This window comes from Mauremys reevesii, linkage group 15 (genome assembly GCF_016161935.1).
Source record: "Mauremys reevesii isolate NIE-2019 linkage group 15, ASM1616193v1, whole genome shotgun sequence".
Classification (NCBI taxonomy): Eukaryota; Metazoa; Chordata; order Testudines; family Geoemydidae; genus Mauremys; species Mauremys reevesii.
The window spans coordinates 28,855,053-28,880,822 of record NC_052637.1 but is presented as its reverse complement, the minus strand read 5'-3'; the positions used below and the strand labels follow the sequence as shown (position 1 = coordinate 28,880,822).

Genomic DNA, 25,770 nt, shown 5'->3' with positions numbered 1-25,770 from the left:
GAAACAGCGGGAGTCCGTGGTTGGAGGCAGGCTGTTTGCAAAAGAAGTTAAGACTAAGGGCTCATGAACATTTTGTGATTTTTCAATCCAGGAAACTAGCACACAGTGTTGGCTCCAAAAATCCACTCTCTCTCTCTTCCCCGCTCCCTGTCACAGTACACCACAGGGAGTGAGTGAAACAGCGGGGAGTCCGTGTTGGAGGCAGGCTGTTTGCAATTAAGAGTTAAGACTAAGGGCTCGCGAACATTGTGTGATTTTTCAATCCAGGAAACTAGCACACAGTGTTGGCTCCAAAAATCCACTCTCTCTCTCTTCCCCGCTCCCTGTCACAGTACACCACCCTCCACCCCCCTCTTTTGAAAAGCACATTGTTGCCACTTGAATGCTGGGATAGCTGCCCATAATGCAGCACTCCCAACAGCGCTGCAAATGTTGCAAATGTGGCCACACACCAGCGCTGGTAGCTGTGAGTGTGGCCACACACCAGCGCTGCTCCTACACAGCTGGATGACCAGCGCTGCAAACTACCAGCGCTGCAAACCGTAAGTGTAGCCAAGCCCTAAGAGTTAATAAGGAAATAAGATATGTGTGTCTAGCCCGAGGTTAACTTATCAGTTCTGTTCCCTTTGTTATCTTGTTAAGTTCACACCCTTTTTATCTGTATAAATGGTCACTTAAGCCTTGCATGGCACTCACACATTATCTAGATCAGGGGTCGGCAACCTTTCAGAAGTGGTGTGCCGAGTCTTCATTTATTCACTCTGTGGAAGCCAGTAAATAATTAACAAGGTTTTGAAGAGATCTTAATGAATGTTAGTTAGCATGAGTTAGGATAACTGTGACCCTGGTGACGTGAGGAAGCAAGATAATGTAAGACAGAGTGAATTGTGTGAAAGTTATTACGACCTTGCAATATGCAGTCTTGCAGTCTTGTTTTTCTAGTGAGATAGCAGAAAAGCTTATGTATAAACAAAATGTATTTTTACTGTCTGTATTATTGCTAGAAATTGTCTGAAACAACGGTATAAAAGGCTTGATAATTGTTTACCAGTTGAGAGACCTGTCCAGGACTGGGGGGACCTGTCTCCATGGTAATTACTGGAGAAATAATAAAGAATTTGATTTCACTCTGATTTAAGGTTTCGCGTGCCAGTAATACATTTTAACGTTTTTAGAAGGTCTCTTTCTATAAGCCTATAATACATAACTAAACTATTGTATGTAAAGTAAATAAGATTTTTAAAATTAAGACACTGCATTTAAAATTAAATTAAAATGCAGAGCCCCCCAGACCAGCGGCCAGGACCCAGGCAGTGTGAGTGCCACTGAAAATCAGCTCACGTGCTGCCTTCGGCTAGGGTGACCAGATCACCCAGCTCAAATATCGGGACGCGGGGGGGGGACGGGGCGGGGGCAGAGGGGGAAAAATGGCGGCAGAGCAAAAAAAAAAAAATCCCCCACCCCCGATTCCTCCTCCCTCCGCAAGCGCTGGAGGGAGGCCCAGGAGACTCAGGGGAGCACAGGGCCAGGGTGAGTATGAGTCCAGCCTGGCCCCGAGCAGGCAGGACTCAGGCGCGGTACCTGGAGGGAGAGTACGGGGTGGCCTGCGGGGCCAGGCAGCGGCTGTTCTCCCCACCTGGGCAGCAGGACTCGGGAGCAGCCGCTGCTGCAGCTCCCACTGCCGCGGGGGGAGGAAGCGGCCGCTGGCCAAGCTCGGCAGCTGCGGCTCTGGCGCCCACGAACCCCCCGAGCCCAGGCCTGCTGCGGGGACCCAGCGCGCACCCAGCCCCTGGCCACTCGCGTCTGGGCTGGCTGCCCAGCTGGTGCAATCCTGCGGGCAGCCTCGGAGTGGGGGCAGCAGGCCCCAGCCCCCCGCATCCCGCTCGGGTCCTGCAGGGGAACGAACGGGACTGGGCTGCCGATGCCTCTGCCACGGGATTGCACCAGCTGGGCAGCCAGCCCAGACGCGACTGGCCAGGGGCTGAGCGCAGTGTGCGTGCTGCCCCGCAGCAGGCCCGGGGGGTTCGGGCCCGGGCACCAAAGCCGCAGCCGCCGAGCGCCACGTGCTTGGCCACTTCCTCCCCCCGCAGCAGTGGGAGCTGCAGCAGCAGCTGCTCCCGAGTCCCCTGCCCAGGTGGGGAGAACAGCCGCCACCTAGCCCCGCGGGCCGCCCCCCTACTCTCCCTCCAGGTACCGCGCCCAAGTCCTGCCTGCTCAGGGCCAGGCCAGACTCACACTCACCCCGGCCCCGCACTCCCCTGAGTCTCCTGGGCATGGCATGCTTGGAAAGAGGCGGGGATTTGGGGAGGGAGACAATGGGGCAGTGAGGGGGCAGGGATGGGGGTGAGGATTTGGGGAAGGATCCAATGGGGGAAGGAGGGGGCGGAATCGGGGCAGGGGAGGGCGCGAGCCCTTCGGGCTCCGGAGCCTTTGCTTGTTTGTCCAGTGTCCCGACCTAACATTGGTCGGGATGCGGGACAAACAAGCAAATATCAGGACAGTCCCGATAAAATCGGGACGTCTGGTCACCCTACCTTCGGCACGCGTGCCGTAGGTTGCCTACCCCTGATCTAGGTTATTAGCAACCTGCTCTGCTAATACAAACAAAGTGGTCTGACAAATTGTGAGTCCTGAATCTGACTTTGACATAGGTAAATCCCTTTTAAGGCTGGGAAGGGGGTTAATAAATTATTATTAAACCCAGTTGGTGCAATCTCTCGCTGCGGGGGGAGGAGTTGTGCATCTCTCTCTTCACATTGAGGGAGAATTTTTATGAGCTTGCACTGTACAGCACAAGACAGTATTATTTTGGGTTTATTCCCCAAAGCGGGTGTGCATGTGAGTGCTGAGTGAATCCTCTAAACGCAGAGCTGACTTCAGTCTGTGTCTGCAGCTGGGCGTGGCCTGTGTGGCAAGAGGCTGGAAAGCCTAATTCAGCAAAACAGGGAGAGGGAATCTAGACTGGTGGAGCAGGAGGGTGTCAGTGAAACCCCAGTACACCAGATGGCATCCCAGAAATGGGGTTGAAGCCATCATACACACCCCTTACTCCCCCCAAGTATGGTTAACCTTTGCCCCAGAAGGGAAAATGGCTGGTGGATCTGCATGGTCCTGATCCTGCCCTCTACTCCTCTCACGGGGGACAAGGAGAACACCTGTGCAGCAGAATTATATTACTTCCACTGTAGCCTTTCCGGACCCCTGACAGCAGAAAACAGGACTCATCTCAATACGCTTGTCTAGAACAGTGACCTGAACGGGTTCTTTCTTGGGAAGTTTAATGATAAAGCTGCCATGCAGCCTGCAGGTGGTTTCACTACAAATATTTATGAGGTTTCAGTCTGACGTGTGAGGTATCACAGGTACAGTAGCTCCCTCTGCAAATAAGAGGGATGACTTGCTGAGCACTGGAGCCCACAAAAGCTCACAGCAGCATACTGGGAGGTACTCACCTTTTCCCCATCCCTATTGTGCGGAACCCACACTAGGGCAGACTGTGGTGCTCTTCTCCCCAGCAAGATACTCACTATGAGGTGTCTGCCCACAAACAGCACCTTATCCAGGGAGTCCTTTGCTTGGGTGCCACCTTCAAGCTCAGTCCTCTTGAGGTAAGTAGAGAGCATTGCCTCTCTCTGCCACAGAGTGGACATGAGCCTACGTGGAGTTATGTCTACACTAGACTTCTTTCCTTTTGCAATTTCCCACCATTACTATTGCTAGGGCCACGCTTTTGGTGGCAGCAGCAGCAGCGAGAGCACTAGTGCAGATAAGCTGGTGGCTATCACATTGTGCAGACAATCTCTGACCAGTGCGAGGTGGCACAGAGCTCCACTGATGGGAAGTTTTCCAGAAAAAAAGATGGCTAGTGCTTTCTCAGTAAAGTACAAATCTGAACCAGGACCCTGGGGTACCCACCCTTCGTGTCCAGGGTAGATGCAACATTTCCAACTTTCAAATAATGGAGTCTCCACCCATGGGAATTTCTCCGAGGTCCAGACTGCATGGCTCAGAAGCAAAAGGTTGTAGCACAGCAAATGTTTTGCCACACTACTACAGTAGACCTGCTAGTCTTCTCAGCTACATCTACCACCAAATGGTTTCTTCACTGGGTTGCTTTAAAAATAAACAGGGAAGAGGGGTGGAGAAGATTAAAATAAATAAATAAATAAATAAATAAATAAAGTCAGGACTACAACCATCACATTTAGTGAACATAGATAACAGCTGGGCCCAAACTTTCAAAACTGTCTTGTTTCCAGCCTTCCTCTGTTCTTCTATTCAACACCACTGTCACAGCAGTGATACCTTCCATTGAGACACTAACAAAAACAGAGGATCAGGATCCCAGCAAGGGCAATCCAGGCCAAGGGTCAGAGCAGGGGCAAACCTGAAGCTAGGAGTAGCTGAGGAGTTTGTAGTCAGGTCCAGGCCAGGGTCAATACCAAGGGTCAGAGTCTAAGTCAGATGGCGAAGTCCAAATCAAGCCGAAGTCAAACCGGGAATTTAAGAGCAAAGAGCAGGAATGGTTGTGGCAGCTACAGATTTGCGCTGTTACCTGGACACTTCCTGGAATGCCCCTGGCGTTTATATAAAGCAGGGAGCTGATCAGGAATGATGGGGCTGCTGTCTCTCAAACCTTTGAGGTGGTACTTCCCAGGGTCTGTGTCCACAGCAGGTCATTGGAAGTGGAGTGCAAGTTGGCTACAGCTGCCGCTGGGTGGCAGCCTGGAGACGCCAGCTGTCTGGTAGTTCTATGGGTATAGGTTCTACACCTGTGGGGCCTTACCTTGAGATTGTGGAGACAGCCTTGAGAACCCCAGAAACCCCTCAGAGGCCTGGGAGCTATGCCCGGCAGCCAAGTGAAAAAACAAACAACTGTGCATCAAGACTGGCTGAAAATATTCTGTTGAAACTGTTTTGAGAGAAGATTGGGATTTTCAACAAAAGGGTCTGCTTTCTGCAGAATATTTAAATAGCTCATCACAATACCAAATGCCCAAGAAGAAAAATATTTTGATTCAAAATGGCACCACCGCATCCCATAGAAGTTTTAGTTTGGGTGTCTTATGCTCCCATTCTTCTCTATGGGCTAAACTCCCTGGTTGGACTACATCTTCCATGATGCACCACTTTCCCCCCCATCTTTGCGGGGAGGAGGGGCTGCATCATAGGAGCCCCAACCATGACACATCACTGGAGATGTAGTTCAGCCGAAGAACCTAAGCCCATGGAGAATGGGAATTAATTCAGCAAGGACCCACAGGCTGTTTTATACAGGAGGTCAGACTAGATGATCACAATGATTGCTTCTTACCTTATGACTACAAATAGGAGGATAAGGCATCCAACTACAACTCCTATGAGGCACCACTATTTTGAGTCAAAATATTTGGGGTTTTTCAAAAACAAAAACAAGTCAACATTTTCTACCAAAAATGTTCAATGAGAAAGGGAAGTCTTCTTCCCCTCCACATAGACATTTTGTTAAAATGTTCAGTAGAAGAAAAAAATATATATTTTCCCAACCAGCTCTACTCCATGTAGATTTCTATCATATCTCCATGGCTCACTCTGTTGCTGTTAAGCAGATCACCACATCTGTGCACTTCACCCAACAGGATCACATCACCATATCATGCCAGAAAATGACACAACCAACTGACAACAGCTTCCAAGTGCAAGGGAGTGGTGGTGGTGGCAGGGAGATAATCTGTGTAAGCATAACCAAACCAACCATGGCTAGCAGCAACCCAAAGATCCGCTGTGGAGAGAACTAACTGCATAGCTATTTTACCACCACAGGGAGCACGTCTCAGCAGCTTCCAGAACCCACACCCACCCTGCAGAAAACAGCCTTCTCTGAGCAGAGAAATTTATTACATGTCTTTAAACGAGCCCAGCCAGTCATTCCATCACTCATGAGTAAGTGCAAAACACATGCATATCAAGTATTCACAGGCAGTCCTGCTCTTTCCTGTACATGTAACATCTACTCCATCATTCAACTCCATAAAATAAATCCATCAATTCCCTCTTTCTGAAACTTATAACTATCACCGTGAACTGCCGGGTTGTGACATTTCCCTCTTTGCTAGAACTGTCCTGGCTGTAGCTGAAAGTGTTATTACATGCAGGAGCACCAGATTTATTCCCATTTGAAAGGCGACATTTTCAAAAAAAGAGAGAGACCCTGTTGACATTAAAGGGAGGATTTATTTAATTTTTCAGTACACATTTGTCTGCTACAGGTGATTCTGGCTTAGGTAACAGGCAGAAAGTTAGAATTCATATGTTAAAACATCCCAGTATGGAACTTTCCATTGAGTCTGAGAGGCTTAAGCACAAGGTGAGAGACTGAAGCAGAAGAACAGATTCTGATCCCTTTTTTCCCCCATCTTGAATAGGGCCTTATTCCCCAGTACTCCCATTGAAGTAAGGAACTACCCCACATAAATAAAGGCAGCAACCTCTCAACACCCCCCCCACCCCGCCCCGCATTTGTAGATGTCTGTCATCACATCCTGGACAGCTGCAACCTTCACACCTCCTGTTATCGGTTGCAGCCATACCTACTCACTATTTCGCCTGACCTCATAAGCTAGAGTCAGGTCTGGCTAATATTGGCAGGGGAGACCTTGAAGAAAAACCCAACATGCTGAGAAAAGCGTGCTGGTGATGCAGTATGTGGCACTCCGCCTTGAGTCAGTACAGAATCAATGCTCTAGCACGATGGCAGAAGAAACTATGCTACAAGTACCATCTTTAGGATGCGCTGTTTAACCAAGGCCTTTGTCACTTGTGGTCACCACAGACTCAAAGCATCTTTCTTTTAAACTAACATCCTGACCAAATTTCAGTTTGGTTAATTATCAGCAGCCCAGTTCCAGCAACTGGGAAATAGGTAGGGCTAGAGAAGCAGAAATGGCTCACACTACAGTTGCATCTGGACATATATTTTTTGCGTCCTTTCCTATAAGTCATGATAGTATTGCTGTGCGCTGCTAAATAGATCCACCTTCCAAGTTGCAGATGCAGGAAACCTACTAAAATACTTCAGGATTTGATCAGAGGAAGAGTGCTCTAGGAGATACTAAAAATGGAAAGATTAAGATGGAAATGAATTAAGTCACATTAACAGGATTTTACCAGGACATTAGAACAACAGTCACAAGTACCAATCTTCAGATGCCCTAACTTCACACATGAGCAAGGCTGTCTGACACTGCAGGGGAAAAAACAAACACCAAACTCAAGTAGGGTGACCAGATAGTAAATGTGAAAAATCGGGACGGGGGTGTGGGGGTGTGTGTAATAGGAGCCTATATAAGAAAAAGACCCCCAAAATCGGGACTGTCCCTATAAAATCAGGACATCTGGTCACTCTAAACTCAAGTGTTGGGCTCTGGCTAAGCAAGGTTCCCGCTGCAAAACAGGAAATAATATGATGCATAGCAAGCTTTTCTAGGATGATTCTGGGCTAACTTACTGCCCCTTACTGATCCTGCAAACATCCACACCAAAGCTGAGCAATGCTCACTTTTGAGGGGAAAGCTTCCCAGTTAATCTTGAGCTACACCACATTACTTTCCTTTTAGGCATAAAAATATCTGCAAGTAGCTTAATTTAAAAAAACAAAACAAAAAAAAAACACCTAGCTGGACATCATGTTGCTGCGTAATCACTTAAAGGCTGGATGAGGGCAGCTGGTTAGGGCACTACTTGCCGTTTTCTAATCAGAGTCCAGCCAACAGGCTCTGACGAATTTTGGTTAAGAGGCGGATCACAAAACATGCGGGGTTGGAGGGTGTGAGCTACATTTTAAATAGAAAAGGTTTGCACACACTTCTCTCTTCCCCACTCCCAGTTTACCTATTTGAAACACACACACACACAAACTTCTTTTTGAACTGCACAGGAACCTTCGGAATTAAAATAATAATGAAGTGTGCACACAGCAACATTACCATCCAGTGGACTAACAAGTTATTACCAGTGCATTGTTTGGATTGTTTCTGATTTCTCTACAGTTGCCAGCAAGGTCCAATTCAAAGGGTAACGCAGCTGAGCTGTGACAAAAGGTAGCAGAACACCTAGCTGTATTTCACTGCCTGCTGGAAAGTGCATGTACGCTACCTATTTCCATCCTTTTCCAAGTCACATATGCATGAATTGCCTTCTAACAAGGATGCCCCTATATCACTGCTGCCATCTTCAGAACAATGACATTTTGCACTTATCCCCACTGAACAGCTTAAAAAACACAATGCAAAACAAAACGGTGCATTACTTGCTCATCTCTCATGGTTTTTCAGCATATATCAAAATTAAAATTTGAAGTCATTAGTTTCAGGTACTCACTAACCTAGTGGGAATGGCACAATTACTATTATAGCTATTAATCAAACAGATAATGGGGGGGAAAAACAGCACTAGCAGAATTTTAAGTGTTACAATTTCAGCAAAGTGGCTGTATATTTGCAGAGACTGGTTTTTCAACCACAGCCAGCCAGAGGACAATAAGAACATGAACATAATCTGGAATTTAACCATTTTTTCCACCTTTCCCAGGCAGCCAGTCAATCTACGGCTGTGCCTACACTAGTCACCTCACCCACAATTCTTCACTAGCATTGAGCAATGGTGGAAGAAAGATCTCAAGCATTTTTTAACAGTGGTTAAAAAAAAAAAGCCTGAGCCTCCCTGCAGCTACATCTTCCATCACTGCTACCACTGGTGGAGATTGACAAATTCACACCTCACTGCACCAGCCTGGGATCCCTCACCCTAGGGGATAGGGAAGAATTCATCCTCAAGGAGGGCAGATGATGCTGTCACTACATCCCTCCTTTTGAGTTTTTCCTCTGCAAGTTGAGGGGAGCAGATTTACTTTACAGTCAGGGCTCCACAGGCATTTCGCAAACAGAAGCTACCAAGGTCATGAGTTAAATCAACATGTACTCCTGCTACATGTCCCGCCCCCACAGTCAGCACTGCCAGTTTTGGGGCTGCAGTGAGATCCTATGGGTTCCCTTTCCCCACAAGAGGAGGTGATTGGCTTCTTCACTTCTTCCCTTCTTAATGTCCCCAGTAGTTTGGTCTATTATATAAAAACCACAATCACAGCCAATAAAGTCAGCAGGCTGCTGCCAACTGAAAATGTGGATTGTTTTTATGTTTACCCTCCTCTTTGGAAATGGAAATAAGGAGACATATGGACTAAATACAAGATATTTATCTTTTATTAGTTTGTCATTTTCAGTAGTTTGGTAGTTAACAAGTGCCAGTGACTGGGAGCATTCAAAAATCTGAAACACATGATACTTCCATTTCTTTAACTACCCACAGAACAGTTGAACCACAGTTTTCCCAATCTACTACTGGGAGGGAGAAAAGCACAAGGAAAGGACAGGATTCCATTTTACCTGTTGGAAAACTGATGTCCTATAATTGTGGATACTTATTCCCAGTTTTTCCAGCTTGCAATGGTCTCTAGTGTGCACCCATCCTTCTCACCTGGAAGGGTAGCATTTACATTATGGGAATGCTTAAAAGACACAACCAAGTGGGCCCCACTGTTCTGGGAAAGAGAGCTCAGTGGTTTGAGCATTGGCCTGCTAAACGCAGGGTTATGAGTTCAATCCTTGAGGCCATTTAGGCGTTAGCTGGGGTTGGTCCTGCTTTGAGCAGGGGGTTGGAGTGTAGATGACCTTCTGAGGTCCCTTCCAACCCTGATATTCTATGATTAAATAGATACAGTCCTGGGTATAAGTTTTAAGAGGACAGTTTTTCAATGGAAGTATTTAATATTTCTAAGTCAACATGCACCTGGTTTTCGGTAACTCCAAGCATCCACAACTCCCATCAATTTCCAGTGGTGTTATGGACCCTCAGCACATCTGAAATGAGGCCTTGTAAATATTAGGCTTCTTAATTAAACAGCTTTCACAAAATTACTATGTTAAGTCTATAGTGGATATGAACATCCAGTTTCCACTAGACTTTGATACAAGTTTGTTATTTAACAGGCTTCATTTTGTGATAGACTATAAAGTTCTCAGAGGTTAAACTTGTGTCGTCATGACTATTTGGCACAGGGGCTTGGGTACAAAAACCAAGTGCAGAAGACAAGATTGAGTACACCTCATTTTGGACTATAGTAAATGAAAGCGAATTATCTTTTCTTCCCCAGTTTCACAAACACATCTCCCTAAATACATCAATGCACAGAAGATAAAGGTAGAAAAGACCTATTACAATAGCCAGGCGGTCTCCTTGCCAATCTCCGATTATTCTCTACAGTACATGTTCCGGTGCTTTGCCTGGCCTAGTCTGAAGTGCTAGTGCTTCCACCTCTTCCCTTACAAAACTATCCATAATCCAAAAGTGTCTCACAATCTAGAATTTTTTCCTACAATTCTGCGAGTTTCCTTCTCAACTGCATAGTTCTATCCTTGTGCACATTATATAAACTCATCTCAAATAATTGTTAACTCACATCACCTCACCTTTAGCTTCATTTGTAAAAGCTAGACACGTTTTCCTTTTAATCTAAGTCACACCTCTAGCACCGTAATCATTTGTACTGTCCTTCTCTAAACTCCAACCAGTTTGCTGGTTCTGAGCTGTCTACAAGTGAAAGGGCCATTTCCAGTTGCAGCTGCACTGGAGATGTATAAGAGAATATTACCTCCTGTTTCTTGATATGTCTCTGTATATGCAGCCCAAATTGCACTGGCCTTTCCTCCCACCCCACCCCCTTTTTTTTTTTGGCAGTCACATCACATTAGAAAAATCTCATCTGTAGTGATGCCCATTATCACTTCCAAGCCTCTTCCAACATTCCTGTTTTTCCTCTGCATATTTTGTAATTGTTGTTCCTCAAGGATATTTAACTAAAGTTCTTTGGGAATACAGGTTATTTTTTACTATGTGTTTGTACGGGGTCAAATTTTTAAAGTGCAAGTGACAGACGCTCAAGTCCCACTGATTTCCATTGAGACTTCAGCTCCCAGAAGCCTGTCTCTTTTGGGACTTAAGTTCAGTTGAAAGCTTTTCCCTTTAGTGTATAGTAAAATGGGAACCCAATCCGAGTTGGGGACTCTATTATTTGCATTAGAGTAGTCAGAGGCGGCTCTATGTATTTTGCTGCCCCAAGCACGGCAGTCAGGCGGCTTTGGTGGCATGCCTATGGGAGGTCCGCAGGTCGGTGCCTTCAGCGTACCTACTGCTGAAGCCATGGGACCGGTGGACCTCCCGCAGGCAAGCCGCCGAAGGTAGCCCGACTGCCGCCCCCCCGCACACACTTGCTGCGCTGGTGCCTGGAGCCGCCCCTGAGAGTAGTGGCTAACAAAATTGCTGGCGTTCAAGTGACATTAATTTTCTGTATTTCTAACCTATGTTTCATTGTGTTGTGTGTCCACTCCCCATTAATCTTATGATCTCAAGCAGTGCCTGCCTCAAAAAGTAGCAAGGTTCAGATTGCTTCTCATGTGCTAGAAAACTCTACATTCTGCACCACGGCTTTGTCCTGCAGAACTCTGGAATCTTTTGCTGTTGCTCTATACCCAACAGATACCTGGGCAGTTAGAATACCTCATCAATTCTTAGATCTTGCGGTCTTCCTGTTCTGAATGTCTGTAGCAGATGCCCACAGTTCTGATAGTCACCCCTTGCATTATCTATACCCAAACAATTCCTTTCATCACACCTGATAACCTGGTGGCACCCTCCCACCTTCTCCTGTACAGATGAGTCTCCTCGACATTCTAGTCCCCAGAATCATCCTGAATTTCTGCTGTGGCAACTTCATTATAATTGTCACAATTTAATCTGTTTTCTCTGCACCGGATGTTTTTATCCGAACAGCAACTCCATATTCTGCCTTACATTACATGTTCAGCTCAACCCATAACCTTAGCACTTGCTTTCTGGGGAACACTCAGGGATTCACAGTTTGGGATACATGACACACTTGCCGGAAAAAAGCATTCACTTATCTTTTGAACTTACCTCGAACGTTGTAGATTCCTATTGTCCGGTGTTGTTTCCACAAATGTAGTTTGGAAATGTGCACGTGCCCACAAGCTAATAACTTGGCTCCTCCATTTGACATTTAGAGAGGACTTACAGAAGAGATCATATTCACAGAATCAGTTACAATGCATATAAATCTTATCTTTGAGGCAAGAAACTAAATCCAGATAGTTGATAAAAAAAAGATTAATAGCAGTCCTAATATTTTTCCCAAGACTACCATGTTCAAACCCCGCAGTGATCAACAACCTTCTGAAAAACTAGACAGATAATTTTATAACCTTAACATTGCAGCATCTGAAAAGCTTTTTTGTTCTTTCAATCCTGGTGCATTCCTTCCGCCTTTTCAATGAATGATTCTTAATACTGGTGAAATTTTGGCACTGATGATTACCTCTTAATACTGGTGAAAACGAAGTGCTGTTTTTGCAACTTGCTAGCTACACATAGCATGCATTTTCTTATTGTCTGATTACCAATGGTGCTAATTAGAGCAATGATTACATCTTTCCTAATCTTGTTGATTGCTAATAAAAGGACTGATTAGAGACCTAATTAGAGTGAAGTAACTGACTGAAAATTTATAGTATATTACAATCCCAATTACTGCAGTATGGTGAATTTACCTGTGATCTGATTTTGACTGAAATTTTTTTTAGATTGGGATCTTAGGACCCTGGAAAATAGGAGTAAAACTGGATATGGTGTTTAGGCGATATGAGGATTTAAATAATAATAAAAAAAGGTGATCTGACTTCTTTAACTAATTTTTGCTCATCATAACTCCAAAACGGGTTGGCTAGGAACTCCTCATTGTTTTAGCTTGTTGTATCGTAATGAGAACTGCTGCCTTTGATTAATTCTGAGGAATGTCTTAGTGGAAGTTATTCAAAATACCATCCACATTCCTTTTGCCTTAAATGCGGATTGGCATAATATGAGAGTGCGGGAGGGAAGGTAGCAGGCAGGAAACACAGTGGTATGGCCTACAGGAAGAAACCCATGTGGAGCACTCAAATGCCAGTCTAGGAGGACTGAAAGAAAGCCATATGGCTACATCTACAATGGCGCCTGCCTTCTTAAGACCACATGCCAGCAGAGAGCACTACTGCATCTCTTAACTGAAATGGATCATATTCAGAAAATTAACCAATACCCCAAAGAGTGCCTTACTTTGACCCCAGCACAAATGCATAATTACTGTACCTAGAACTACAAAAGCTAGAATAAAAGTAGCTTACATGAGCCACGCAGGAAGCAGATCACACCTTCATATTGGATATATTTGTACAAAACTAAACCCATGCACTCCACAGCTCAGCAAACAGGAGCAGACTTAAGATGTCTGCAGCCACCGGCTGTGAACTTAGTCCTCATCAAAACCACGTTCATCTGAAAGCCCTGCATTAAAACTTTTCCATCTTACTCGTTAAGTACAACAGGTGAAGAGAATGGAAGGTTGGCAGGATACAGGGGTAGAGTTAAGGTTGCTTGAGTGGCCACAGATGTGCATTCCAACACTTCCAAGTTTTCTAATTCTGGCTTTCCAACACTGGTGGTTTTACAAAAAGAACTCTCCCTTTATTAAAAAAAGCTGCAAAAGGAAGAGCAGGCTTATGTCCTGAGTTCATTACAACTTTTTCCCATGCCCAAGGCTATTTTGTTCTGATAAAATGCATTTTGCAAATATCAGTTCAAACTTGATCACCCCAATCTCCATTCATTTCTTGACAAATTCTAAATGGTTAATTTCATAGAGCAAACAAAATGCCAAAATGTTGTTCCGAGTATTTCTTACCTAGTGATCCAGCTCCTCTAATAGGCAAAGTTGCGATTGACTGTTGGTAATTTGATCAAACTGATGAGGTTAACTAGATATTCCCAACTTTCCTTAATATATAGTTTTATATAATTTATGGCCAGTAGGCCATAGCTCTGACAGCATGATTGTACTAGGATCCTTTCAAGTTTTAGGGGCAGATTCTCTACTCCTAACCTCTGCCTTTGCAGCACTCAGGGAGTGCAAATCCACACAAATCCCTTGCTGCCAAATCCCCATGTGGGAGAATCTTCAATGTGCAAAGAGTTTCTGTATCTCCCTCTTTGCAGCCCCAATGCAAAGGAAACATCACTTGCAGGGAAGGGGAGAATCTTAAGGGGTAACACTCCAGCAGTCCATAGCCTAAGCGTTACTCTAACTTGCATCAGGATTGAGGGAGAGAATCAGAGTGTCAATCATGGTTCTCCCAGCACTCCCTCTGCTGCACCACAGCAGGAGTCTGCCCCTTAATATGCCCGGATTAACTCCAGATTTATAGTATAGCACAGTTATTATGAGGTCAGGGATATGTACATTCTATAATTGTGAACATCAAAACAAAGTTGCAGCCCTCTGCTGTCTTGGTTGACATTTGTCCAGTTCTCATTCCCGTATGCCGTCCAACAAGATACGCTGGGGAGATGGCATAGCACTTCTTGCACTGCTCCAGATGCAGCTTTCTGTGAACAGGTCTGTTTCCAAAGCTGCCAGTCCAACCACTTTCCAGTACAGACTAAATTGACATAAGAGGAAAAAGAGATGATTGTTTATGAGATGGCCATTGGCTAAACTGATTTACCTGATTGTGGGCCTGATCCAAAGCCCATTGAAGTCAAACTCCACTAACTTCAATGGGCTTTAGATCGGGTCCTATGCATGCAGTGACCCTCTGACAGACTGTACCCCCATGTCCATCCTTTTTACATGACCATGATATATTTTGTACAAAGTATGCCTTGTCAAATAATACCTCACAAGTCAATCTGCTGGACATTATTGTCCTGGTAAAATAGGTGTATCAACATTGTAGGTGAAGTATAAGATTCTACTGTATAACACCGCTGTAACATGCTCCAAGTTTAGAAAAGGAGGAACTAACCAGTTCCTCAGAAACAAAAGACAAACCAGCAACTAAACCGGGTGTCTTAAGCCAACAAAGTCAAGTGGATTATCACCTAGTTAAGTGACCATTCTTTGGCAAGAAAGGTGTGCGAAATGTACATATTAGCAATGGAAAACAGCTGGGGGTCCCTGTGTAAACAGACTGGCTGCCCCCTGAACCCCAGCTGGAGATGACCTTCAAGGAGGGGAGAAAGGTAGAATAGAGAAACACACACAGCACAAATTACCTCTCTCCTCCATTCCTCTATGCTCACCGCAGGAACAGCAGCATGAAAGATACCCCAGGCTGGAGATCTGAGGCGACACAGCTGTCCAGATTGTATCCTGGATAATGTCACAGGTCCTCACCGACGGCATGGCATACCCATATTCAGTATCCTACAAGTAATCGTTCCATAGACAAGGACTATGGGACAACTTGGATTCCCTATGTAGTTTCCAGGAAAACAGACTATAGGAAGAAAGCCAAATCTCTGGATAAGATTTCTTTGCATATTGTCTTTGAAGATCAAGCTATTAAATTGTTAGCAACAATCAAACAGAAGTGATACATACAGCATATACATATATGCACTAATAATGATGTTCCAGTTTTCCCTTCTCTTTTCTATACATTGATACTTACCCATCTCCGCAAAGTACTTTGAAACCTACAGATAAAAGCTTTGTGTAAGTTTAAGTATTATTTCAGACATTGAAAACTATATTCTAGACTTTCCCAAGTAAATGCAAGCACTCAAGAAAAAATTGATGCTATATACCCATGGGAAAGTGCATCTTACCAGATAAGACGACAGACTTGTTCATAAATAGAAAAAAAAATACAGCAGTTCATAAGAGTAACAAACTTATTTGACTTGTGTATAAACCAAAAGAATTAAGTTTTATTCGCATACCACTTCTTACCTCTTCTTGTGAAACTGTAACTCACTTTCTGCATTTTACTAAAGGTGAATATTAATTCCATAGAAGTTCATTAATACAGGTAATTTTACAAGATTCAGTGCTCTACAACAGCAAAAAAGTGGGGGCAAGCCTCTTATTTAGGAACCTAAATTTCGGCATCCAGTTTGAAAATTCTGGCCTAAATCAGTAACACTGTCCTTTTCCCCACATCTGTTTTGTATGCAGCTAATATTTCTAGGGAATCAGTCTTCTGTTAAACAATCAAATGTAATGTATTTCCATTTTGAAAGTTCCATTTAAAGGTTAAATACACCCAAATCAATGACAACATAACCATGGGCAAAGACCTCAGCTGGAAAGCTGAAGCCACCACTGGCCTTTGTTCCCTGTGCTAGAGGGTCAATTATGTTATTGAGATGTCAGAACTGTCACCTAGACACAGCAGAAGGTCAAACTATATGACCTAACAGCATCTCTAAGGCCTGATTGCCCTTACAAATCTGTGCAAGTCAGGAGTAACTCCATTAAAGTAAATGAAGATACACTCTGTTTACATTACACTGCCCTCAAATTGTTTGTTTTTTTAAATTCTCTACTTGGCCTTTGGGGAGGTACAAAAGAGAAGGAAACAAAATAATAATTTGTTAATGCCACCTGACAGCCAATAGAGCATCATTCATTAGTATTTATTACCAATGATCTACCCTTTAAGGGGAATGGTCTGATCATGCTAGTTTGAAAAAGGAGCAGAGGAACAAAGGGTTAACTCCTTGAGAAACCCATTTCTCTACTTATATATATCAAAACGATTGTAATATCTCAATTCCACATGCAAGTTCTAGCCAAGACTAGAACCATCAAAAACAGACGCTGGTACAAGCTAACAAGTGAAAGGCTACCACAGCATTTACAAAGAAATACCATGTAATTTATTTTACTACCATATTAATCACTATGGAGCACTGACATTTAGGCCTATAAAGCCTTATTCATAGAGATACGGGCATAGGCATAGGGAAAAGCCTAGCAGTTTAATTGCTATATTAAAAGTTTTACTCAGCACTACTCTGAAGTTTCATTTCATACTATAGAAAAACTAAGTTGTTTGCCAAATTAAATTTTAAATTGCATTATCATTTCTGAATGTCACTGGACAGACATCAAGAGTTGCACTGTGCCAGTGCCATTACAGAAACCAAATGGGGTGAAAAAAAAAATTGTAAGTATGTGTCAGTCCTACCTGAAGGCCATAGGAAAGCCAGGGTATGTTGCTTATAATCTTTATGAAGTAGTAATGAATTTTACTTAGAATTCCCCCACAATGGGAACATCTCTCCCCTCCATGTTAACTTTCAGGTTGCAATGCAAAGCAAAATGCATGCAAAGTTTTTTTTATTCTGCAGAAATCTAAACACCGATAGGCACTTCACCAAGGCATACAAATATATCACAGCTTTGAAGAGAAGAACACAAAAAAAACCCATAGCTTTATTAATGTACAAAAAGTTACAGTGCTGTTCACACTACAAATATGTTCCACCTACAAAAATGCTCAACTATGTACAGCCAATTGAAGAGGTCATCAGCCAATTTCTCCACTCTTGGGAGATTCCGTCATTATGACAGTCTTGCCTTAGACAGGCGTTCCGTGAACCTCCTAGACCACCCCAAATATTCCAAAAGATGCACAGGTAACATGGACAACTTTTCTTCTTGCCCATTTCTGGCAATTAAGCTTATGGTATTTCAACCCCCTTTCACCCTCATTCCAGACTCCCATGCAAAGACAGGAAGTCATGGATTTACTGCCATTCCCAGTCTGATGACCTCTCAGTATAAGCCACTTAAGAAAGAAAATATACACATGTTTTGGTCAGCATACCATAAACAGTATTATTCTGATCCCTCTAAGCAATGACTTGTAGGCTTAACACAAACATAGGGAAAGAATTAGATGACATTTCAACAGTCAGCTCTTTGATCGCTATTCATATAAATGATCTCAAAACAAGAGAAAGTTTCTCTCTGGACCCTCATGAGAAAATTCCCACTAATTATGTGTTCTTATACAGACGTACAAAAAAAATTATAATCCCTAGCTACTGAGCACTTAATATCTTTAACATACCCTTTGAGGTAGGTAAATGGGTAAAATTGAAATGGGACTATGAAAGATGAGGGGCACAAAGAGGTAAGTGACTTGTTTGCAGGTCAGCATTCAAGCCTGTAGTGTGCTGGAAGGTAGAGTTCTTGAGTATAGCCAGAAATTAATGTGTTATTCGAGGACAGGTTGCAGAGCAACTGATGGTGAGGAACCCAGTTTTGTCAAACCATCTATTCCAGAGCAGGATACAGAATCAGTGTCCCGTTACTAGTCAGACACTAGATGGAAGCTAGATTCAAATGAGAGTGGGATAGAGGATACTTGTAAGCCCTATGTACTTGTTAGTGATAACACAGAATTAACCATGAAGAGCAAGAGAAAGACAAAAGAAAGTGTAGGTCCTCTACTTAGCAGGGAAGCAGAGCTAATGACTGATGACATCAGAAGGCTGAGTGTTTAATGACTATTTCACTTCAGACTTCACTAAAAAAGTGAATGGTGTTGAGTACTGGGTCACAATACTAACAACAAAGGGGAAGGAATGCAAGCCAAAATAGGGAAGAACAGGTTAAAGAACATTTAGATAAGTTAGACATATTCAAGTTGTTAGGTCCTGATGAAATTCATCCTAAGTACTTATGGAACTAGCTGAAGGAACCTCGTAACTATAAGCAAGTATCTTCGAGCATTCATGGATGCTGGGTGAATAACTCGAAGACTGGAGAAGGGCAAAAATAGTACCTATCTTTAAAAAGAGGAACAAAGAGGACCAGTCAGCCTAACTTGCACACATGGAAAGATACTGGAACAAATTATTAACCAATCAATTTGTAAATACCTAGAGGATAGCAGGGTTATAAGAAATAGCAAATCATGCAAAACCAACCTAATTTCCTTCTTTGACAGGGTTACTGGCCTAGTGGATGAGAGGAAGAAGTAGACATGATATACCTTGATTTTTAGTAAGGCTTCTGAGACAGACCCACATGACATTCTCATCAGTAAAACAGGTAAATGTGGTCTATTTGAAATTACTATCAGGTGAGTATACAACTGATTGAAAGACTATACTCAAAGAGTAGTTATCAATGGTTTGCTGTCAAACTGGTAGGGATGAATCTAGTGGGGTCCTGCAGGAGTGAGTCCTGGGTCTGGAACTATTCACTATTTTCATTAATAACAAGGATAATCCTGTGGAGAGTATGCTTATAAAATTTGCAGTCGACACCATGCTGGGAAGCACGTAGGAGGGCAGGATTAGAATTTTAAACGACTGAAACTAGAAAATAGGTCTGAAATCAACAAGATGAAATTCAGTAAAGGTAAGTGCAAAGTACTACACTTAGAAAGGAAAAATCAAATGCACAACTACAAAATGGGGAATGACTGACTAGGTGACAGTGCTGCTGAAAAGGATCTGGGGATTGTAGTGGATCACAAACTGAATACGAGTCAACAGTGTGATATAGTTGTGAAAAAGGCTAATGTCATTATGTAGTGTATTAACTGGAGTGACATATATAAAATGGAGGTAACTGTCCTGCTCTACCTGGCATTAGTGAGGCCTCAACTGGAATACAGTATCAGTTCTGGGCACCACACTTAGGAAAGATGTAGATAAACTAGAAAGAGTCCAAAGGAGAACAAGAATGACAAAAGGTTTGGAAAAATCTGATCGGTGGGGTGGGGTGGGGAGGAGGGAAGAGAAGGGGAGACCCTAGGCATGTTTACTCTTAAGAAAAGAGAACTAGGGAGGACCTGATAACAGTCCTCCCCAATGTTAAGAAGACAGTGATTAAATTGTTCTCTACGTCAACTGAAGGTAAGACAACAAGTAATGGGCTTAATCTGCAGCAAGGGAAATTTAAGTTGGTTATCAGGAAAAACTTTCTAACTAGAAGGATAGTTAAGCACTGGAATAGACTTCCAAGGGAGGTTGTGGAATTGGCATCCTTGAAGGTTTTTAAACAGAGGGATGGTCCTGCCTCAGCACAGAGGGCTGGACTTGATGACCTCTTGAGGGCCCTTCTAGCCCTATAGTTCTACGAATACAATTGCTATTGGGTGTGTGAAAACAGTCTGTTTAATCAGAGCCCTAATGTCCAGGGCTTTGGAGCTGTGCTCCAGCTCCAGGCAAAAATCTGCAGCTCCACTGCTCCACGCTCCGCTCCAAAGCCCTGCTAATGTCCCTAACTTTCCAACAATTATAGTCTATTATGCCGAAGCATAAGAGACAACATAACATGCTGCACATTTACATTTAAAACGTGTTATGGTGCATGCGTGTGTGTGTGTGTATATATATATATATATACACACACACACACACACACACACACCCCTAATAAACAAAAGGTTTATTCCATACACATCTATTTTAAGCTAGAAACATGCGAACAAGCCATCTGACACTCGTTAATCCTGAATTACATCTTATTGTCTACAAGAATATTGCTATGAGGGATCAAAATGAACAAAATTAAACACAATGAACATAACCTCATGAGCAAGTTAATGTATTTGTTCAGTCTCCCCTCTTCACAGGGGAAGGGGGGACAGTAACTCCATAGTTACTACAGTTTTTGTGCACAGACCTATGAAACTCCATGGGTGGGCAACCCAAACCCATCTCAACTTCCGCCACATCGAGAACTTGCCAAAGACAATGGGATGCGGACACAACTGCAAAATGCTCCTTCCTGACAGTTTAAAGCAGCAAAGCTTTAACTTTCAACCGGTATGACCATCTCCCTCCCTTCCCCCAAAAATCTAGACTCCCGTGCACAGATGGGATGTCATGGAACAGTCCTGAAAAATTCACTTCCCCAGACAAAAGCAGATTAGCCTTTACCAAAGCCCAGGCAGGAATGTAGGGCCCCTTTTAAATCTGCTGTAAAAACATCAGCTCCTACATCAGACAGGTCATCTACATCAGGCAGGAACATGTTTGGCTTATCGTAAGTGATTAAATCATGTCTCAAAAACGTTATGCCATTTTCACTGCAATAATGGGACATTTCCCTGTTAATCCCCTTCCGTGCCTTTTCTATGCTCGCTGGTTTTTCGGCTCCTTTCCAAAAACGCCTTGGCAACAGTGAAGACCAAATGATATGGGCATCAGGGAAGGCCCTTCTAAGGATGCCCAAGTCATTTTTCATTTTGACAATGAGTGACATACCGGTGTGTTGCACAAGATCATTTTCCCCAAGGTGAATTACTATAATTGATGGAAAAGACCTGAGATAATAAATTTCATGGAGAAGAGGCAAGAGCTGATCCCACAGCATTGCCTGTATGCCATGCCAATACAAAAAGGCACTCGAACTTGGGAAACCCAGTTGCAGCCCATGTGGGTGAGTGCTTGCCCTCCTCTTTGACACCAAAATCACAGAATGGCCGCAAATCCATATTTCCTTTGGTTCAGCTTGCATAAAGTTACCACCACCTAAAAATAAAATACCATACAGTTAATCATTTTACAGACCCTATAAGGTCTATATCCCACCACCCCAGGAACACCAGTCCTAGCTGACTAAAAACTATAAAGATCCAAACTAAGAAGTGTGACAGTTTTTCAAGTACCAAACTATAACAAAGAAAAAAGTAAAAACCAACCCCATGATGAGCAGGCTGGTTTCCCTTAGATCTATACTTTAAATTGCACCTTACTTCCCTTAAAGCTCAAAGCAAACTCCCCACAAACATCCTTCACTGACAGGCTCAGAGTTTTAATTAAATCCTATTCCTACTGTCACATATGTCTTTCCTATACAAGATGCACAATATTGTCAATTTGTTTTTGAGGTTGGGATGGGGGGAGGGAAGGGTCCGCCTCAATGATTCTTCTCATTCAGGCTGTTAATCTCTATAAGGGTCACTCAACCGATTTTCTTGCCATGACCAAGTTTAAGCAAAGATTTTCACAGAACATTCCTGCTTTTCTGTATTAATTCCTCATATCCCATCAGGAGGACTGTTGTTCTGCATGCATTCTCATATTGCAAGAGTGCATGTTAATTCCAGGCACTCACTCCCAAATCACACTCTGCCTATTAGTACTCTTGTTCCAATTCTGCCCATAATACAAGCAAGAACTGGAAGAGGGACAACTGGATACATGGATGTATGTGAGTACAAAGAGGAAAGAGAGTAGAGTTTGGGAAGGGGAGACATAGAAACCAGGAAGCAGCAAAGGTTGTCAAAAACAAATGAAGGAGAAAAGAAAGAACCACCTTAATTGGAAGAACTCATATGGAATTAAAAAAAAGAAAAAGAAAAATCCAGCCAACCACAGATATCACCCCTCAGTCACAACAAGAGGTACTCAATCAAGAAGTAGCAATTCAAATATGTGAAGGATATAAACACTAAGGAGGAAGATAAATAACTTACAGTAGTGCATGGGGACTGAACACTTAAGAAAGTGACCATCTTCCATAGGTATGTACAGAATGAATCAGGAACAGGGACCCAATCCTGACTGAGGCCTCTGGCCATTACCTGAATTCAAGTAATAACTAACAGCAAAGAATGGAACAAAGCTTAAAAAAGTAGGCTGAATAGAAGTAAGTACTTTCCTATTACACAGCCTAATATACGTTGCCACCAGGAAGTGGAAACGCCATCGACTGGGATATTCAGACCTATAGACAGCACTGGGAAAACGTCTTGTAGCAAACAATCCTGCCCTAGTCAGGTAGCAGGTGTGTAAACTAAGTGATTGAACAGATGACTTCCATCACTACTTCCTACAATTCCCACATTTCCTGATTGAAATCAAGCATTAGAGAAAGACTAAGTCACATACCCTCAGGTAAGAAAACAACAACAGATACTGAAAAATCAAAAGGGGAAAGGCATAATTTTGTTTTAGCATTAAGATGATTTCCGAATACATTACATTTTTCCAAAAGAGCAATCAGGATGAGGGCTCACTTTCCCCTAGTTGTGAAATTAGAATCCACAGGACATTAGAGGTGTTTGCTTGTCTCACTCACCTCCACCTTTTCATTCCAAATCACCTGCAATGCACTCCTTGCTACAGTCCCTTGCCATTGCTTCATTCACTGAAAGTCAAGTAACCTCCAGAGACGCAAGGTGGGTGAGGTAATATCTTTTATTAGATCAACTTCTGTTGGTGAGAGAGTCTCTAATATCCTGGGATCGAAACCACTACAATGACACTGCATACAAGTAATCTCCAGCTCATAGGATGACTTCTTTTGACAGTTAATAGTTTACATTTCCTGCACCTCCAAATCCACACCGCCTAAGATTTTCTGTTATTTAGTTACTGCTTACAGATCAACATCTTCCCTGCCACTCATTCGCTGTTATGGTGGTAATTCCACAGTGACGTTACAGGCTGCAAAGTACCAAAGTACCCCAGTCATGTAAGCAAAAAAGAAGAGTCACTACCAAAAAAGAATAAGAACAGAGGAAGACTGAAATGCCAATGTGGAAATGGGGAAGGGGTAGCAGTGGGAGCGGGGCAGGAACAGTCAGCAGTATGCCAGATGTTCCCTGCTTTTGTTGGAGGATTCCTTGGAAGCCTCAGATGTGAACTTGGAGTTCCCTCAGTCCATAATTTAAGATCTATTTTCTCCTAATGGATTCTCAGATATTTGAATTAAAAAAAGCGTTAACAAAAACGAGAAATATTAAACAGTCTGAATAAAAAAAATAAATAAAAACACTACCTCTTCTCAGTTAATTATGGTTTTTGTTGCCTGGCTTCTCAAATGTCCTATTCTTAATTTTTTCTAGTCACCCATAGTCTTCCAGAGGAAACAGGCATCTACAGAAAATCATAGAATCATTTCTACTTCTCCTGCACCATTATATGTATATCAATCTCTTTTTAGGGTTTTTCCTCCCATACATCATAAAGAAGCAGGAAAATATACACAAATGATCTTCAGACTACCTCTAAAGATAAAGCATCATACCCTGGAACCCACAGTCACAACATCTTCTGTTGCCATGGAGTGCACTACAGAACTCCATAGGCTGAAGCCCTCCCACTCCACTCACCTGGTACCATGCTTCTAATGGGGGAATCTGGTGGGAAAAATGACAACAGGGGCTCCATATTGTAGGCCTCTGCTGGGTCCTCTGATCCCAGGGGGTTGGGCTTAGGCTCCTTTATCCTATCCTCAGTGCATGGTACAAGGTTCACTAAGGTTGTGCGCTCCTGGCTAATAGGCTTCTTCTTTCTCTTGCGTTCTGTCACAAGTAGGGTGGGGGTCCAGGTGAGTTGCTGTGGCTCACTGCTCTTGCCACTTGTCTCTCTGCTCCTGCTTCCAAGGTCCTCCTCAGAGGAACAGCCCACTTCCAGTTCTGTATTCACTGCAGCCACTGCCCCTGGGTCCAGCCAGCCACTCCCACCAGCTGCTACCACAGCCTTGAAGGCTTCCAAAAGGGCTGGACGATGGTTGTCATCAGGCCCGGGGAATTTGAGGAGCTTGGCTGCTGGAGTCCCACACACAGGGACATTGTTGTTGTTGTGCCTCTTTGTGGCTGCCACTGAAACCACAGAACCCTTGAAAGCCAATGTGCTGCTGCTGCTGGGCTCCACTGTAGATACAGATGCCCCACTGTTGTCTTTTGGCAGTGGGGTGGCCGTCCGTGACCTAAAAGAGGGAGACTGAATGATCTCATTGGCCATCTTCACCACGGGGCCCGTCGCCCCGGAGCTTGAGGCCGCCAACATCGCCGCAGGGCCTGAGGTCACTATGCTCCCACTGGCTGCCTTCACCATAGAGCCTGAGATTGCTGCTGTCGTTGTCACTGTCCCACCAGCCACCTTCATTGTGGTCTTCGCTGTGCTCCCGTCAGGACCCAAACCCACCACCATCAACTCCTCCCCCACTCTCCCAGCGTCCACCTTTGCCGTGGGGCCCAGGGCTACCATGGTCACGCTTCCGCCAGCCACCTTCACCACGGGGTCTGGGGCCGCCCCCGCCACGCTCCCACCAGCCACCTTCACCACGGGGTCTGGGGCCGCCGCCGTCTCCGCTGCGCTCCCGCCTGAGGCCACCGCCGTCACTGCTGGGCCCACCGCGCTCCCTGCCCCCACGCTCCCGCCAGCCACCTTGGGGTCTGCCGCTCCAGACGCCTTAGCCTGAGGGCCCGGTGCCGCGCTCCCACCGGCTGCTTTCGCCTTGGCGGCGGCTGCCGTCCGTGGCCGCCATCCCCGATGCCCGTGGCCGGCCGCTCTCTTCCCGCGAGCGACTGGCCACGGCTGCTGGCCCTGGAACGGGGCCCAGGCTGAGGGGCAGCGGGGCAGGCGCCAGACCTGGTTACCTTGACGACGCTGCTGCTGCCACCGCCGCCTCAGCTGCCGGTCCCTGAAATCTGAGAGAAGGGAGAGAGGGTGAGAACTAGCCGCGGGGCGGGGCGGGGCGGGGCGGGGCCGCGCCAGCCGCCTAATGACCTGGCTCGGATTTACAGAGCTATCACTTACCCATATCCAGCCCCACCATCGTGACACTGCGCATACGCACAACGCGCGGGGCAACGTCGGCCGCTTCCATCCGGGCATTCCCTGGGTCCGCGAATGGCAAGAGTGTAAAGCGATAATATCCGGGACGAATCCAGATGTTACGCATGCGCAAAGCACGAGCATCAGTCGCCAGCCCCGCGTAGGCGCATGCGCAGAGCGCGCTTTAGGCGTCCCAAACGGCTCACGCGCGGTACGTAACGGTTCTCGCAGCCGCTTCCTGAGGCAAGACATATTTTCGTCCGGAGCGGCTCTGCGAACACGCATGCGCTGTACTGGCTGTTC

At 44.6% G+C, this 25,770-nt stretch overlaps 1 protein-coding gene across 11 annotated transcripts in view; it reads right to left on the bottom strand.

Annotated features, from left to right (window-relative positions):
• Positions 1-25,366, bottom strand: part of LOC120383146 — a 34,100-nt gene extending 8,734 nt beyond the window's left edge. Inside the window, exons 1-3 of one of the 11 annotated variants that reach the window (XR_005588346.1) lie at positions 25,290-25,366; positions 24,018-24,616; positions 9,025-21,429 (exon numbers count right to left, since the gene is read on the bottom strand). Coding sequence is in view for 9 of the 11 variants with exons in the window: in XM_039500772.1 (XP_039356706.1) it covers positions 20,825-21,429; positions 24,018-24,897 (1,485 nt within the window). In the remaining 2 variants the exon portion in view is untranslated. Of the gene's footprint in view, positions 1-9,024; positions 21,430-23,683; positions 24,920-24,966; positions 25,089-25,289 lie in introns of those variants that run through there. The other 10 variants (XR_005588347.1, XM_039500776.1, XM_039500777.1 and 7 more) reach the window with 10 other exon arrangements.
• Between the last annotated feature and the right edge of the window lie 404 nt (positions 25,367-25,770).